The 17,326-nt window shown below is 45.7% G+C and overlaps 1 protein-coding gene across 2 annotated transcripts; it reads left to right on the forward strand.

Annotated features, from left to right (window-relative positions):
• Nucleotides 1-3,916: 3,916 nt before the first annotated feature.
• LOC122392818 (transmembrane protein 41B-like) lies at nucleotides 3,917-17,074 on the forward strand. Of its 2 annotated transcripts, none has more exons than XM_043388114.1 (6): nucleotides 3,917-4,109; nucleotides 11,877-12,026; nucleotides 13,030-13,158; nucleotides 13,489-13,687; nucleotides 14,067-14,205; nucleotides 14,623-17,074. In XM_043388114.1, exons 1-6 carry the CDS (start codon nucleotides 4,045-4,047, stop codon nucleotides 14,790-14,792), a joined length of 852 nt encoding a protein of 283 aa, XP_043244049.1. In that variant the 5' UTR covers nucleotides 3,917-4,044; the 3' UTR covers nucleotides 14,793-17,074. The 2 variants fall into 2 exon arrangements, with proteins under 2 accessions (XP_043244049.1, XP_043244050.1); XM_043388115.1 differs by lacking the exon at nucleotides 3,917-4,109 and adding an exon at nucleotides 11,255-11,276.
• Nucleotides 17,075-17,326: the final 252 nt, after the last annotated feature.

Here is a 17,326-nt window from a genome sequence, read left to right on the forward strand (position 1 = left end):
GTTACGTCATTTCCCATCCTCAGGTGACATTCAGTTCAGATCCTTCTGCAGGGATGCCGAGCCGTGGAAATTTCAGACGGCTCCGGCTGGCGGCTCCGGCTCCGGCTCGCCGCTCGGAGAAAAAAAAAATCGGCTCCGGGTGAAATGCCATGACGGCTCCGGCTCCGGCTCCGGCTCCGAGTAAAATGGTCCGGCTCCGGCGGCTCCGGCTCCGGCTCCGGCTCCAATACTTATGTACATCCCCTATCGGGTGGAAGAAAAAAGACGATGGGATTGGTGCACGTTGCTTCTGTATTTGCATAACAAGGCTATTATCATATTTTGAATACCGGATATTTTACTGCCTTGAACTGTCAAACCGAACTATGTCAATTGACCGCTCCGGCTCCGGGCTATATTGTTTCAGTTTTCACGGCTCCGGGTCCGGCTCCGGGCAAAATATGCCGGCTCCCAGGGGCGGAGAATTGTCATAATCCCAGGGGGTGCTTTTCAGTTGCTTTTCAGCACCTTGCGAATGGAAGCGTCGAATTTTTGCGTAGAAAAGCATATATAAGTACCTACGCTTTCCCAAACGCATCACTCTTATCGCGGCTTAGGTACGCAAAGCAGTTTGTTTCTCAGACGTAATTTAGGCAGCCACTGGAGCACTTTTGTATGGTGACCCCTGACCTATGAATTTCAGGGGGTGCTCGAGCACCCCCAAAACCCCTAACCCGTGCCGGCTCCGGCGGCTCCGGTTCCAGCTCCGGCTCCGGCAGCTGGCTCCTCACCCCTGTCTCAAATTCCGTGCTCAGCTATGCTATATATATAGTCGACTACAGAATGATGTTCCACTTTTCACATACCATTATTTGCCTGGCGTGGTAGGCTGTGCCGCATCACACGGGCTGAGTTCACAAATTATAGCTTTGTCTCAATGCTCACAATCGACACGCTTAATTGCGTGATAAACGGCACAACTTAGCGCTCCGGTTAACTGATAGCTTCTGCCTTATGAGTGGAACATCATTCTGTAGTCGACTACATATACGGTCACGGGTCATGCCTTTATCTGACGTGGTTAGGTAGGTAGGCTCCACAGGAGCAATGGGTATGTACATTCGTGCGCGGTGGTGTCCGTGTGGCCGTATTCGCACAGCCCACTCATCGAGTTTCGCATCAATAAAGTCCGAACAAATCAGGGCCTCGGCTAACATGTTAACTGGTGGGCCAAATGGCCCACCAGTGACCCGAAATGGCCCACCAGCCTCAAAGATTTGGCCCACCAGTAATTTTCCGAAAAATCTAAGTTTTCACATTTTTCACATTTCAAATTGAATTAGCAGATTTTATCGTACATTTTCAGGCTGTAAAGTACCCATCGGTGAAACATATTCTTGTGAAAAAAAAACTTCAACCTGTTGTTTGCAATATCCTCTTGGGGTAAAAAGTGAACTATAGTGGACTATGTAAGTGGACTAAGCCTCGGTCACACTTCACCGAATTGGACCAATGGACGAGAAACGGACGGCGTCCGGTGATGTCCGGGGGATGTCCGTTCGTTTCCATTGGACGTCCGTTTCTCATCCGTTCATATCCGTTCCATGTCCGGTGGTGTCCGGTGTGCTCAACCGGACACCACCGGACATGGAACGGATATTAATGGATGACAAACGGACGTCCAACGGAAACAAACGGACATCATCGGACGCTGACAGTTCTCGTCCGTTTCTCGTCCGTTGGTCCAATCCGGTGAAGTGTGGCCGAGGCTTTAAATTTTATGCAATAATCGCGAAAGACGTCTGCCTCTGTCATTTACAGATAGTGTCGGCGGCTTGCATCCGATCGAGGTCTGCGAGAGTTCTTGCAAGCTTTCCGATCGATCGAGTGGTTGCAGTCACATAAGCATCTGCCGCAGATCAGTCGGTTACAAGAAAAGCTACGAATAAAGAACAGACCAGTTCAGACGGTCGGGGATAAGCCTGCGAGCGATCTCAGACGGCTCGCCGATAGACACGATATAAGCCAGAGTCAAACTAGAGGTAGTGTCGGCGACTTCCAGCCGATTGAAGTCTGCAAGCGATATTATGCGTCTTCACGACCGGTATGATGCTTGCAGTCACACATCTGACCAGTTGGACGAATTTCGAACCGTTCACAGTCAGCGTTCCAAAAATTTCTCAACTTAGTTTTTTTAAAGAAAATATCAGGGTTACGCAGTGCGCTTGGGCTTTTGAGTCAATTATTTTCCATGCGACACCAATAGGCTTAATGATCATTTTCAGAGATGTTGGGGTTGCTGCTACAACCCCCTTTTGGGGTTCCTGCTACAACCCACTTTAGGTATATATAACGTTGCACTCGTGCTGTTCACAATTCCTCCCGATCCACCCAACAACGCCCGATCCCGTCCGACCGCTTCCGAATCTCCGACTAGTCGGCGAGCGATCCACTCACGGCCGTAAGTTATCGTCCAAAGTTGTATAATCTGCGTCGACAATATTGTGTGCATACTTGTGCCACGGAATATATAGTCTTAATTCTACGACATGTCGATATGTACTACGATGTGTCGTAGACTATATATTCCGTGCTTGTGCGATTTTATGTGCACCGCGGGAGTATCACCACTGAGAGGGTTGTGGGTCCCAACTCTCTCCTCTCTCTCTGAAGAGTCGGGGGGTCGAGCCCCGTTTTTTTTTTTGCATTTTTTGAATGCCATCCTGACGTTTTTTGCAGAATAAAGTGGCCGAAATCTGGGGAGAAATCGAAAATTGGGGGGGGGGGAGCTATGGCTACGAAGGTCAGTCCATGTCGCTGCCCAAGTGGCCCACCAGTCAAAATTCCTTAGCCGAGGCCCTGGAACAAATTGAGCTTGCGAGTCGAGAAAGCCACCAATGGACTCGAGAAAACTTGCGAATGATTTGTGATGTGACCTCCTTCGACCAGCTTCGCGACCTGAGTCGCTCTGACCTGACCTTGACCTGAGCTCAACATTTAACACCTAGTTGACCTTATCCAAACAAAAAAGCAAATCATTCGACGACGCGTCTGGTGAAAAGAACGCGAATAAAATTGTAAAAAGTACACCAAAAGTATAAAAGTATGAAAAGTATATTATTCATTCGACGCGCCTGAGCGTGAAGAACGCGATGGTGCCAAAATTGTGGCTCTGCGATCATTTTTGACAAAGTACCTAATGACCTTGGGGCCTGGCCTCAGATGACACCGGTTGACCTGAGGGCTGAGACCTTAAATTGGCTACCAATCGCTGTGTCTTGTAACGGCGCACTCGTTGTTTTCTGCGAGACTCTACTCAGTAGCTGAGGCGAAACGGCGACTAAGGGATCTAGGTAGCCGATGAGATCCTCATCCCTCATTTTTGACATTTATTTCCTTTCATCGTCTTCCGACATCAACATTATGCGACAAGCGTAGTCGGGATCGATGGTTTCGGCACTGCTGACCGGATCAAGTCGGTTTTGTAAGGATGGTAGCGAATGTCGGGCTGCCCCCCCCCCCCACCCCACCCATCCACCTATAGCGCCGTTCGGTATTATAATATCAACACGGGCCCGTCGGTCTAAAACTACCATGTTTATGTGTAAAATAAGAACAACGTAGCGGTGCGGCGGTGCTTGTGGGCGAACGTTGTGTAGCCTGCAGTCGAGTTTGGAGCAGAATCTTCCCGGTATATGTACATATATCTGCGCTCTGCTGCTATGTTCGTAGTGCGGGCTTTATGATGCCCAGCGGTCATTTCAGTTGGCGGCGACGTCCTCGTTGTTTACTTAGATCAGCAAAGCACGCCACGCGAGCGGCGGCGGTGCCAGGCTAAAGTTCAAGGTGTGGGCTCCGATCGAGCCTCCACTTCTGAGCTTATCTGGTGTCAGTGGTCGGCGGCGAATCTCGGTCCGAGGAGTGTAAACGGCGCCCCGGGTCGACTGGGTCGCGGACGTCGCGGGGTCGCACTACGCCCGGCTGAGACAGTCCAGGGGTGAACGGCGTGCACAGGCAGTGTTCGGCCGTCTCGCGTGCCGCCGAGTGGTGACCCGCGGCGGAACCATGGAGCGATCGGTGGTGATTACCCTGGATAATCAGCTGACCTCGGAGGCATCACAACCACCTCGGTGAGAGCTAACCTGCCACTTACCTTGCCGCACGAGTCAGTCGTGACCAGGGGCGCGGGAACTATTGTCAGATTGGGGGGAAGGGGGCACACCATAATAGAGATAAGCCTAGAGTAGCCCGAAATGTAGTTTTTCACCGGTTTTAGGCCATTTATTTTTCATCCCTTAGATTTTTCAACAACAAAAAAAAAAACATTTGCATAAAAGTACGGTATTTCGTCTCAAAGTTGCAGGGGCACCGCCCCCACGGCCCCAGAGTTGGGGGGGGGGCAAGCTGCCCTCACTGCCCCCCCCCCCCACGCCTATGGACTATGATCATGACCTACGGGATGCCGTCATTGCTGATATGCGATGTATAAGTGCGCTGGCACTGCTCGCTACAACGTGGTGACTGGCGACTGAGCATGATGCATTTTTCTTTCTCAGACTATGCTAGCGTGACTGATACTACCTAAACGTAGCTATCTGCGAAATATATCTTTACGTCATGGGACTGTTAGTTTTCAAAGCTGTTCAGCTCCCAGCCGGAAGCAATGAAACTATAGAAGTCTTCGAAGAAGGAATCATGGACATTTCTACGCCTCTTTCGTCAAAAGACGCATTTGGGGCATTCCACGTCAAATCAAACACCGAAATCCGTCATCCCCTTCGATTTTTCTGAAAATTTGTAGGCAGACTGGGCATGGTTCAAAACTGAGTTACGTATAATATTTTCGAAATTTGATAAAGTATCGCTGAGATATAGGTCATCGAATATAGCCAAAAATGCCACACACCAATTTTTCAAATGTCTATAACTCTGGTTCCTTTTCTGGTATCAAAATGATATTAACAGGGTCTGGTAGGCAATTGATAAGGCTTTGATTTTTAATTATAAAATTAAATTGAAGTGACCTTGAAATGCATTTGACCTTGAATTACAACAGAAAAATTTAAATAGCAAAAAACACGTCACCTTCGATTCGGGTAATTTTTACATATTATGTCCGTCACAATGTTCCTAACCATCTGTGAAAAAATTGGAGTGGGCCATTCATAACTCTCGCGGCAAACGCCGTTTTCATGCATCAACATCACGCAACCGCGCGTGACCTTGAAAGACAGAGTCAAGACATGCTTGCTTGTGTACACTTTCTGAAATGAATGATTGCTGATTTTAGTGATATCCCAAACTCTGCGAGAATGGAAATACATAATAATCGTAGTCAAGCATTCAAGTTCCATAGTAAAAGTGTCTCAGGCAAACGGTATTTTGCGGTGAATTTTGAGCCGTGTGGAAATGCATCATGAAGCCAAAAATTCAATGAAAACATTATCACGCAACGATATCTTCACGCCTTTTTATCTTCACTATACGAAAGAATATACATTTTTGAGTATGTATGGGGAATTTCTAGTTAATCCAATAATAAATATTGGAGTTAGAGACCTGCTAAGAGTAACATGTCGCCGGCTGAGGCGGGATCGGCCGACGCGGGAAACACAGCAATCACAATTTTGTGTTTACACGTTCATATTTCAATTGTTTACCAACTGATTTTCAATATTCTTACACCATAAGATTGCCTGTACATTTCTTAGTCTTCTCACAAAATTTGACGCGAATCGAACGTAATCAGCGGTAAGGAGCGCGATGTAAAGACGGAACCGTTCCGTTCCGTCCCGGCACAGTCTACAATTCAGGCGGCGGCTAGCGGTCGGCGCCGGCTGCCGAGTCGCCGCGTCGCCGCGGCGACAGGATGTTCACTTTACACCGCTATTACTAGACCAGTTGTGAACCGATTTTCTTCTTGCTTGCACGATGAGATGTGCAATTCAATTTTGGACAGGTTGCTGTAATTAATTTCGCATTAATACTATGAGATATTGGCGGAAAACAGGAGGGGTGGGGCGAAATTCACTCTTCCCCCTCCACTGCGCGTGCTAACATACGTTTGCATATGTGCCATTTTCTTCAAAACTTATGAATAGCCCACTCTAATTTTTTCACAGGTTGTTAAGAATATGGTAGGCAATAAAATATATGAAAATTAGCCAAATCGAAGGTGACGTGTTTTTTGCTATTTCAATTTTTGTGCTTAAGAACAGAGTTAAGCAAATTTCAAGGTCATATAATTAAGTAGGTGCAATTCTAAACAAATGCTTAAGAAATTACCTAAACAGTAAGGTTTATTTCATTCAAATCACACAAGTACAGCCAAAGTTATGGTCGTTCAAAAATATAAAGATGCAACATTTTGTAAAAATTTGATGCCCTATATTTAGAAGACCTGAGGCCATTATTATAAAATAAAATCGAGACACTGGCTGCAAATAAAAATCGAGCCGAATAAAGCAGCCGGCTGCTTTTCTCATTATTATAAAACTCACGCGTGCTTCATTTTTACGCATCTTCCGGCTCATTATTTGGCTGCGAAAAATGAGCCAAAAATGTATGATGTCATACTTCAAGTGCTTTATATATTCCATATTATGTGATCATGTGCATAATAATTCCGATTTTTAAAATCTTTTGTATACATTTATGCTTAATGTTTTGATAAAACATAATTGAAGACGTTTTCCGTGTCTTTTGTGAGAAAACTCATGTCACATTTAAAGGTGAATTGATGACAAAAGTTCTTGGGTTATCACAGCGTTCTGTGTTACCTGGTTCAAAACGCGGCATTGTTCATGCTTGGGATTGAGTAATTTAGAGATGTATTTATGAATGAATCGTGCGAACAAGTTAATCGCTCAATTTATTAAAAAATAGCAAAGCTTTAGTTACAAAAGAAGACATGCTTCGGTTAGGAAAATTGCATTTCAACCATCAGTTTCTGGGATTAAGCAAAAGGACAGCCGGATTTCAATGGGATATATATTTTGAACAAAAAGTAGTAACACGAGAAATCTTTCAGCAACATGCATTACAATCGTTGACATTTTGTATTTAAAGACATGATGTGGAGAATTGGAGATGAATTGTGAATTAAAATGAAATCGGACTTACTCCACACCCGATACGACTCTCGCTGACAAAGAATTGTAATACAATTCGAAAGCTCCGACCCAACGAACTCTTGTGGAATAAGTCCGATTTCATTTTAATTCGTTGACATTTTGTGTATTTGAAAGAGATCCGCATAAAATGTCGGCCGTCGGGTTTTCGATCACATTCACGTCTAGTATTGAGTGAAAATCAATAAAGACGTAACCACTGGCGGATCCAGAAAGCCTCGGACGCGGCGGAGGGTATACGCCCAACTAATCGAATTTGGATTCCTTACGCAGTACGCACAGCTGTGTAACCAAAGCAATTTTTCATACAAGTTTTTTCGTTTTTCTCTCTATTCTAGAAAAAAATCGTCGATTTCAGGCACTGTATACGGGCATTTGGCCCAAATGCTGGAAATTTGTCCCAAATGCCCTTCCCTTTGCATCCGCCAGGGACGGGAACACACAAGCACACTCACTGCCCCCATGTTTACATTTGCACACTCATTCCATGTTCCATTGTGCTTTACCGTTTTGACTTCTGGTTGACGACCAAGCGAAATCCAGGGACACCAGGCATCGGACATCGACTCTTCACTGAACATCGTGACACCGTGGTAGCGCACTCTGATTCTGCCGGACTCGGTTTGTCTAATAGGAAGGGTATACTAGCGAGTCTGACGGGCCTAGATGGTCATGTTGCTGCCTGGCTTTAGCTGCTAAAGTGCTGAGTTATACATATGCTCTCGGACTAGTAATTAACAAGGACACGTTCCAACATACACGTTCCACACCATGTGAAAGTTGAATAACTGTTGCGCGTCGCACCACCATAACTGTTCTAAATCAGCTGGATATGTCGTCATGCCAGCGTTTGCCAGTGACCACCTGGACACATAATCTCGCTTTTTGACACGAGCTCATGCGTTCAATTTCCATTTCTACAGGTCTGGCGCAGCGATGCCTGGCGCTGTGGTTACCAAGCGGCGCAAGATGTTACCGGCCGCATCCAGCGGGCGGCGCACCGCGTCATCATCACATTTTCTGGCCACGTCCTTGACTTGTTGACATTGATTTTCTGGCTTAACCCTCGCATGTGTAGGGGGGGGGGGTCGGATGGACCCCCCATGGTTTTTCGCGAATAACTCGCGTAAAAAGCGGCCGATCGCGACGAAACTTTCAGTACCCTCGCATTGATCAATTTGACACCTACCCTGAAAATTTCATGACCCTGACCCAAATGACCTTTGACCTGTGACCTCTTTTCCGAGACCATGTTTGGCCGGAATCGCGATTCGGCGTACGTCGGCTCGCATTAGCCGCGCGTTTGCAAGCTTTTCGTGGTTTCAAACGTTCAAAGATGTGATTTGATGTTGCTCCCATGCATTAGGGTGGGTGTCAAGGTCACCTGAAGGTCAGGTCAGGTCATTGACCTTTGGTGACCTCGGGTGACCTCGGTTCACTTTTTCGAGTTTTACATGTTTCTAGGCTAGTTTTTGGAGCTGAATTCGAATTTAGCAACCATTTGAACATTTACGAAGTAGTTTTGGTGCCTTCGTAACATGTTACGAAGCTGTCAGAGGCGGTTGACACGTACTACGAATACCCGTCACGACGCCTACTGATTGACCTGACCTGACCTGACCCTACCTGGTCTAAATGCTTAAAGACATCATCTGTGATCAAAACTAACACGATTTTCGTGATCAGCACCCCAAAAAACCCTTAGCAGGCACACTTTACGACTTTCTAATAGGTCCCGATTTTCCCGACTTTGGGTCATTGACCTGACCTGGAAGGTCAACCAATGACCTAGGACCTTAAAATTGGGTATCATCGGCTTCCTCTCGTCACGGGCAACACGCTCGTTTTTTCCGCGAAGCTCTAGCTCGATCAGGGGCCAAACGGCAAGGGGGGGTCCAACCGACCCCCCCCCCCCACACATTAGAAGCTGGAAAACGCCGCACACATGCGAGGGTTAAATTTCTCTTAGATTAAATTTCTCTTAAATATAATCTAGGGTGTGAGATCTTGGGAGCTCTGCATTGTCCTCAATTTGTCCTCGGAGTCCGCCAGAATTCGACAGGCACCGCCTTCTGAAACTTCAGCACCTTCGAAGACTTGCCTACAATCTTTTGCAAATTCTCAACGTTCCACTAATTGCATGGGATTCCTCAGCTTGAACTGCATCTGAAACACACAGTTTTGTTGACATTTCATCGCATCTTAATTTGGTCATTTTGACATAACCCTGACCCGACTTTCACTATACGCTTACCTAACCTGCTGGAAAACTTCACTGTAACTGGGTATACCTTTACAGTACCTTTACAGGGTTTACCTTACAATATTCCTATTCGGTCGCTTTATGGAAAATGGCCTAGTTAGGTGCGGGTCGAAAACAGTCTTATATTCCAATTTCTATGTTCTAGTAGTATTGATCATTATTAACTTTATAAGGAGTACGTATCAAATAAATAAATAAATAAATAAATATGTGCAGCTTTATTTGCCAAGTCATATTTCACGCGAATCGTAAATATAAGGGAAACCTTCCTGTACATTCGCGAAAGAAAACCAATCCCTTTCTTCCTGGTTCGTCCTTTAAACCATGTTAACTGATGTTATAAACATCAATTACATTTACAAGCTGAACAAAATCAGAAGTAATACATATTTTAAATGTTTTAGCGTGCTGAGGCAGTTAATATACTCACATTATGGTCACAATTCTAAGCACGCCAATGCTGCACCCATGACAGAACGTTTGGACGCTTCTTCATTATGACGGGAATGAATACCGCTTACTTCTCCTCCTGCTAGACAAGCTGTTTTATGTCCCAGGGCTCACAAATAGCTTTAAAGTTATCGCTAGAAGCGTTAAAAGTGCATGGAATGTACGCATTATGAAAGATTCGATAAGCTACGAGTGAAACTATCGTCTTAAGACAAGTTTTGCAAAATTTTATGACGCTGGTACCCGACTGCAATTTTTGGCTGAAAATTCGCAGTTTTGTACAATTGTGGCGCTGTTTATGCGCCTTGAATTGTAAAAAAGTCATCTTTATAATAATCAGTAACTCGGAATTTTGCGTCCATCGCCACGTGACTTTGTCTTCTTTTTACCGCTCGATTTTTTCCAGGCTGCATTTTTATAATAACCAATGGCTCAGAATCGGGAATTAAATTCGCAGCCGGCTCGGAATTTATTTTATAATAATGGCCTCTGTGGTCAGAATGTGCAAAAAACATCAATGTAATGTTCGGGGCGACACAGGAACTCGCTCACAAATTTATAATGAAATCGCTGATGGTAAGGTGCAAAACAGCCGATTTTTGTTCGATTTGACGTGGAATCCCCCATTTGTGCCAAGTGCCGAATAATGAATATGCTCGTACCCCGATAAAAATTTGTTTCAAATAGGTAGATATTGCTTTGTTCCTCGTTACCCCTGATTTCAGCTGATTCGGCCCTGGAGGACATACAGAAGACCTGAATTTATGTTCGTCATAAGCCTAGTCAATCTGTTAGACATCTTTATGACCTCAATCTAGGCAAAACATAGCTTTCCATCCAGTCTCGAGTCCTTTTATTTTGCTCGCCATTTGGCATTTATCACTCGTATAACTTTTAAAAATCCCCCGGCCCCGTTCTTTAGGGTTGGGGGTGCGAGCACCCCCTGAAATTCATCAGTCACCATTAATTAATAGTGCTCCAGGGGTGCTAAAATTACGTCTGAGACACAAACTGCTTTGCGTAAGCCGCGAGTAGAGTGATGCTGCTGGGAAAACGTATACCTACCTATATGATTTTTTTTTCTTCGCAAGAATTCGACGCTACGCTTCCGTTCACCATGATGCGATGCGCCTCCTATTGCGGTTGGCACCTTTATTAGCTCTTGAAGAGGCGATTAATGATTTAGCAGAATTGATGCACACGCTTCAACGCAATTTTCCAACACTTAACATCTCGGAGCGCATCCTAAAATAAAGCTAAAATAAGCCAATGTAAAAGATGGACAGAAAAGAAAGGACAAAACACCGGCAGAGGATTTCCTTCATGTGATCTGGTATCACTCGTCAACGTCGTTTGTTGTGAATACAAACTAGCCGCAGCTGTGACATAAATGTTTTTCATGGTTTTTTTGTTGTCCCTCTTGCAAGCGGCCTGTGAAAATTATCATTTTAAAGGTATTATGGTGGTATTATGAAGATAATTTGTCAAAAGAAGTCTCTAAATAATTGTGGTAATGCATGAGGAGAGACTCTTGGTTTTGACAACACCAGCAACACTTATCAAAACTGGGCATTTACTCAACTGTGGAGGCCTTGATATTGATATAAATGATAGGTTTTGTTCTTTGCTTTTATTGGCTTGATGCTTTTGCAAGGGTCAGGTTAAAGTTTTCGAGATTATGATCCATTCCAAGTCTTTGACTATTCAATCAAGATAACTTGCATATTTTGCTACGATCATTTAATGTTAAAGTTCTTTTGAAGAGGGGAATCTGTGCTGCTCAAAAGTTGTGGGTTGCCTACAAGCCCTAAAAATAGCTGCATTCTGCAGCTTTTTTTCTTAAAGTTGCCTTAGATGTACCTTGTTTCTGCCTTTTTGTGTTTTAGTTAACACAGCTAAGCTAGATCAGATCCATGCTAGCCACTGCATCAACAGCAAGTCATTTTTGTCAGCAAGTCACTGGTGGTGCAAGCACAGCATGAGTGAAAATAACTTGAGATTAGTGCTTCTTATTTATGCATGCCCCAGCTGTCACTGACTATTTTTTCTTTCAGACTAGGCACCTCAAGAAAAAAGCCAGTGATAATCATGCATCATCAGGCAGCTTCTAGCACCCGCCAGTCCTTCATTGTGCTGGGAGGCATCTTTGTCACATCACTTCTATGCCTAGCCTATGTTTATACAATATTTCCAGAAATGACTGAGTAAGTACCTATCATTTTTTAATGTATTTTTTAAAACTTCCATAGTCCAGCCAATCATTTTCTCATTTCAGCTGATATGAGATATTCAATGTTAGGAGATTAACTAAAGCTAATCTGAAAATGATGGGTATTTTTATTTTCTGGTTATTTGGGAAGAAAGAGCTAACTTAATTGACACTCAGTTATGTTTTTTCTGTACATTCAATATGTTTTGTTTTGTGATTTGCACATTTGTTCACATTACCTATTTTAGGAGTGTCAGTATTCTTGGAAGGGATAAGTGCTTCTCATCACCTATCAAAGAGAGTGCAAGGTGCTACAATCTGTGCTCTGCAGACTGGCTGAGATTGAGAGTTAAAATAATGAAATGCATTTATGTTCAGATATGCAGTGTTACAGTTCATTGTAGGTGTACTTTCACTTATTAACTACCTTACTAACTTAAAGGGACCCTCCCACCTTCAAAAAAGTTAATGAATTGGCATGAAAGTGATGTCGCTCGGTTCAGAAAGAGCAAAAATGAATATCTACCAAATTTCATCGAAAAATATTCACCGGTTTTCAAGATATTAGACTTTTACTTTTGTTTACTTTTTGGGATCTCCGCTGTTCCTAGCGACTTTATTTGAAAGTGCGGCATTTGTTGCGCGCAAAGCAGCATATACTACCGCGTGCTGCCAAACGTTTTAGTAAAAGATTTAAAAATCGTTAGATCTCCGCTGACGTCACAAATTCTAAGGGGGCATACCAATGCATTAGCCCCTTAGAATCCGAAAACTGCAAGTTTGAAATTCCATATCTCCGAATTAAAGCATTTTTCGATGTTGTGAATGCCCAAACCGGTATTTTCAGGCCATGGCCACCAATTTGGCTATCTCAACTCAAAACTAATGTTAAGGTGGGAGGGTCCCTTTAACTTACCTACCTAGCAAGAATAACAATTATGTCGCCAGTGGTTGTGACTGCCAAGCGCCCTGCAGTAACAGTGTTACCTTTTTTGCAGAGAGGAAAAACAAGACTTTAAACTGCCAAGAGACATTGAAGATGCAAAGAGACTGGGGAAGGTTCTCAGCATCTACAAGGAGCAATATTACTTTGAAGTTATGACAGGAATCTTCATCACATACATATTGTATCCTTTTGAGGAAGTGTTGGAGCTTTGCACCTTTGAACTATTCAGAGGGAGTTGACATAAAAACAATACTTCGCTTGTTTCTTTTGATGATTAGGAGCGGCCTAATGCCTCTACAGTCCGCAGTATCTCGCTCAGCATTGAGCTAAATTTCCATTATGAATTTTGTGCATTTATCATCACACAAGTATCACATAAAAATTCCTCAAAGACTGCATATTGTTGTCCAATTCTGATCGCAAGCGGTCTGTTTGAGTGGCTATGTTCGCTGTACCGTTTGTGCGCGGCTATGTTCGTTCGTCACGGTATTTCCTTAACGTGATGTCACAGTCTGCAGACGTTCGCCATCCCGGGCTCGATTTTCCTGTCGATCCTGACGGGTTTTCTGTTCCCGTTCTGGGCGGCGCTGGTGCTCGTCTGCTTCTGCTCGGCCACCGGCGCCTCCTTCTGCTACCTGCTCTCCTACATGGCAGGAAGGAAGATCGTGCACAAGTACTTTCCCGAGAAGGCCAAGGAATGGGCGCTCAAGGTGGGCACAGCTGGGTGGGCTGGTTTTTTGGTGTTACTGCTGAATCGGCGATGGATGAGGGAGTCATAACAGTAGCACATGGTTTTGCTATATGGTCTGGTCGTGTTGTGTTAAGAGCATGCAAAGCTTCGGTCAAATCATATATTTTTTTTATGCAGCTCACACACGTTTTTGTTGCCGATTTAAGTCATGCTAGTTCTCACCTATTAATTTGTCTACGAGTACGATTATATCATCGTTTGGTACTCTTTTTCTCTGGCCGGAATGATCGTAAAGCAGAAGCATTTTTGGTCCTTGTTCGTTCTGTGACTTAGTAAGGTATATATACTCCTGTCTCCTACCAATCTGCTGACAGTGCTGACTGCCTCCTTACACTCAGGTGGCGAATCAGAAGGACAACCTGTTGAACTACATCATCTTCCTGCGGATCACGCCGTTCCTGCCCAACTGGTTCATCAACATCACGTCTCCGGTGATCGAGGTGCCGCTGACGCCCTTCTTCATCGGAACGTTCATAGGTCAGGGACCACTACGCGTTATATGACTGACTGACAGGAATGACAGAAATGAAACCAACCGTGTCATTGATAAATGCGCATTAAATTACAGCTGGGCATCTTTGAGTGCTGTTTCGTTTCAGCAGTGGCCAGCTTGTACGGTCGTAACTAAAGGCAAACAGATCATGCGTTCTTTTTACGTGAATTAAAGCCAGTTCCTATAATTGCTGTCAGTAATGTATTCTGCGCTGGATTGGTGTATAATTGAAATACCAGCCACTGCTCATGACCTACTAACCACGCCTTAGCCCAACTATGTACTGCAGTCGCAATTAACTACCGCTAAAGTAGCTCAATATCAACCTACTGGAACACTCCCCAGCCATGAGTTTCCTATCGCTCCCTCGCTGACCACCCGTCCCCCTCCCTCCGCTGCAGGCGTGGCGCCGCCGTCGTTCGTGGCGATTCAGGGCGGCACGACGCTGCAGCAGCTCACCTCCTCGTCCGACGCCGTCTCCTGGTCATCCGTCGTCTGGCTGGCCGTGTTCGCCTGCCTCTCGCTGGTGCCCATCCTCTTCAAACAGAAGCTGAAACAGCGGTTCGACTAGCATTTGGCGCACTTCGGCCGCCGGCTGTTCCGACCGCCCGGTAAGTCGCATCGGTCGGCGGTTGCGTCCCGCGTAGAGGACCAGTCAGGGTCGTCCGAAGGCGTCGGAGAGCATTCGCGGTCGTCTGGGGGTCTGGTGAGCCAGCCGCGACTGTCTGTTGGTGCGATCAGCCTATCACGACAGTCGGCTGCTCCTCTCAGCCAATCGCGGCCGACGTTAAGTGCCATGGGCCAATCACGTCCGCCGCTCGGGCTGATGGGCCAATCGCAGCCGTCGTTAGGTTTTATGAACCAATCGCGGCTGTCTATTGGACCACGAGGCCAAACCTGGTCCTCATTCGGTCTAGCGGAACGTGCCCGAGCTCTGACGGTCCGATCGGGTCCCTCGAGAACCCTGAGTGACCCGCCGGACCATTTGGCCCCGTCGGAGATCCTCTCGGACGAGCCGGGTGCACGTGCTGGCTGGTGCGACAGCAACAACGGCGGCTCGCCGGAGCCAAAGTCGGGACGTTCGAGTTCATTCGGCGGGGCGTCGAGCGCAGTCGGCGCTGTAGGACATTCATTAGGACATGCGGAAAGGTGGTCACGTGATGCACGACACCACCAGTGACAGTGTCGGTGTGGCAGCACGTTATCGTGTTATGCCAGAGGCTATATCCACTGCTGTGAGGGAGTGTGAGTGCTCCGAGATTCGGCATAATTGATGTGTGGGTCGTTTGGTGTTGTGTTCTACGATAGGTTTTCCAATGGACCCTATTGTTAACGGCGTGTTCATCGAGACAGGTGTTTTGTGCGATATTTACTCTTCAATGTGTTGATTGTGATAGTTTGCGTGGGATCTGCGATATTTTCGTTTAAAGGTACTTCTGACAGACATTCCGTCTATGCCAGCGCGAGTCACTGTGTTTGAACTTTGATTTTTTAATAGCGTAAATTTGATGGTTAAAGATCACCAATGATCATAATGATTTGCTGACCGCCTTGGATTCATATTTCATACACACTACCAAATCAATCATTGTATACTTTGGTACCTTTTTGTGTGCGGTGTACGTGCCTACGGAAGTGTGAGAAGGTGGTCTTCGTACCCTTATTTATCACAAGGTCCTGTATTTTATTAGTTAACACCCTTTGCAGCTGCACGCATATCGTAATGTATGCTATATCTAACTATTATCAGTCGTACGTGGTTATTTAACGTCTTCCATAGCCATTCGTGTATGGCTGGACCCATGATAATGCAGGTTTTATTGTTTCGAACAAAGACAAGTTACCGAGTATCGGCAACCGTCTATTGCTCATCACCATAGTGTGTTAATTCTTTGCAGGCTTCACCGATGCTAGACACTTTGAAATGCCGTTGTTTTTTTCTGTGCTAGGCAATCAGTGATAATCTAAATTCGTTGCAAATATTACACGCCGATGACTGCGAACAATTGCTTGCCGCATCAGCCACTTCTAGGCGGATTTTTTGCCCCACTTTTGTTTTAATCCTGCATTTACCATTATCGAAATGTGCGAACATATTAGCTTCCCATGGTAAAATTGATGTAGCGTAAAATTAAGCATTATTTGATTCCCTTTCTCAAACCGGGTAATAATCGAGCCATCGTACAGCAGTGTCCGGTGTGCTCAAAGGCCAGTAGTAATGCCGGTGGTGAGTGGGGTGTCGCATATGTCCGGCTTACAACGTCGTCGGAAGTCGCCATGCTCAGTTGGGCCACGCCCCTGCGTTATTATGCGCTGAATGGTTGGTGTCACCATTATCATGACATGTATTGGACGTGTGATGCGTGTATAACGCATGTTCATGATGTCCTGGACTCCTGTGCATGTGCCCAGTGGTCTTCCTGATAAAGACTGGTTGTCCACTCGAGGCTCGCGATCGTAAAACGCGATACGGTCATGTGTCTTGACTTTGCAGTTGGCGCGCTGTCCTGTGGACTCCAAATATCGCTCGCACCTCCATGGCTCGTTCAGTGTCATTGTTCGCCGAGGGATAATCATTGACACCCTTGTCTATCGCGGCGTGTGCATTGTTCTGTTCCATTGTCCCTGCGTTCCGGCCCCGTGTGGGCAGCTCGCGGGGCCCTCAGTGTGACCAGTGGAAGCCCCACAACACCCCATTCCTGTGATGGCCCGGAAGTCTCGGCGTGGGGCGATTGATGCGCCTCAGCTACCGTTGATCACCCCAGTCGGTCGGGCGTTACCGGACCGATCCAGCCGACCGTGGAGTCTAGTCGTGATGTTTGACATGTTATCCAATATATCCCCGTGTCGACACATCTTTTTTGTGTTCAGATGGAGTCCCCAGTTCGATTAAGCGTTTGCGATATTTGGAAGCAATCCCATTAAAACGGTCAACCTGATTTCCTGAAGGTGACTAGCTCGCGGGTCATGTCACATTGCGTAACGACAAAATACAGGTGAACACCACACAACCACGTCCACCTCCCCCAGTGCCGCTTTAGAGATATGGCAACTTTCATAAATTGAACAGCTGGTCTTTCAAGGCATCCACGTGATACGTGACAT

The sequence above is a fragment of the Amphibalanus amphitrite genome, unplaced genomic scaffold (genome assembly GCF_019059575.1).
Source record: "Amphibalanus amphitrite isolate SeventyFive unplaced genomic scaffold, NRLGWU_Aamphi_draft 000502F_arrow, whole genome shotgun sequence".
NCBI lineage: Eukaryota > Metazoa > Arthropoda > Thecostraca > Balanomorpha > Balanidae > Amphibalanus > Amphibalanus amphitrite.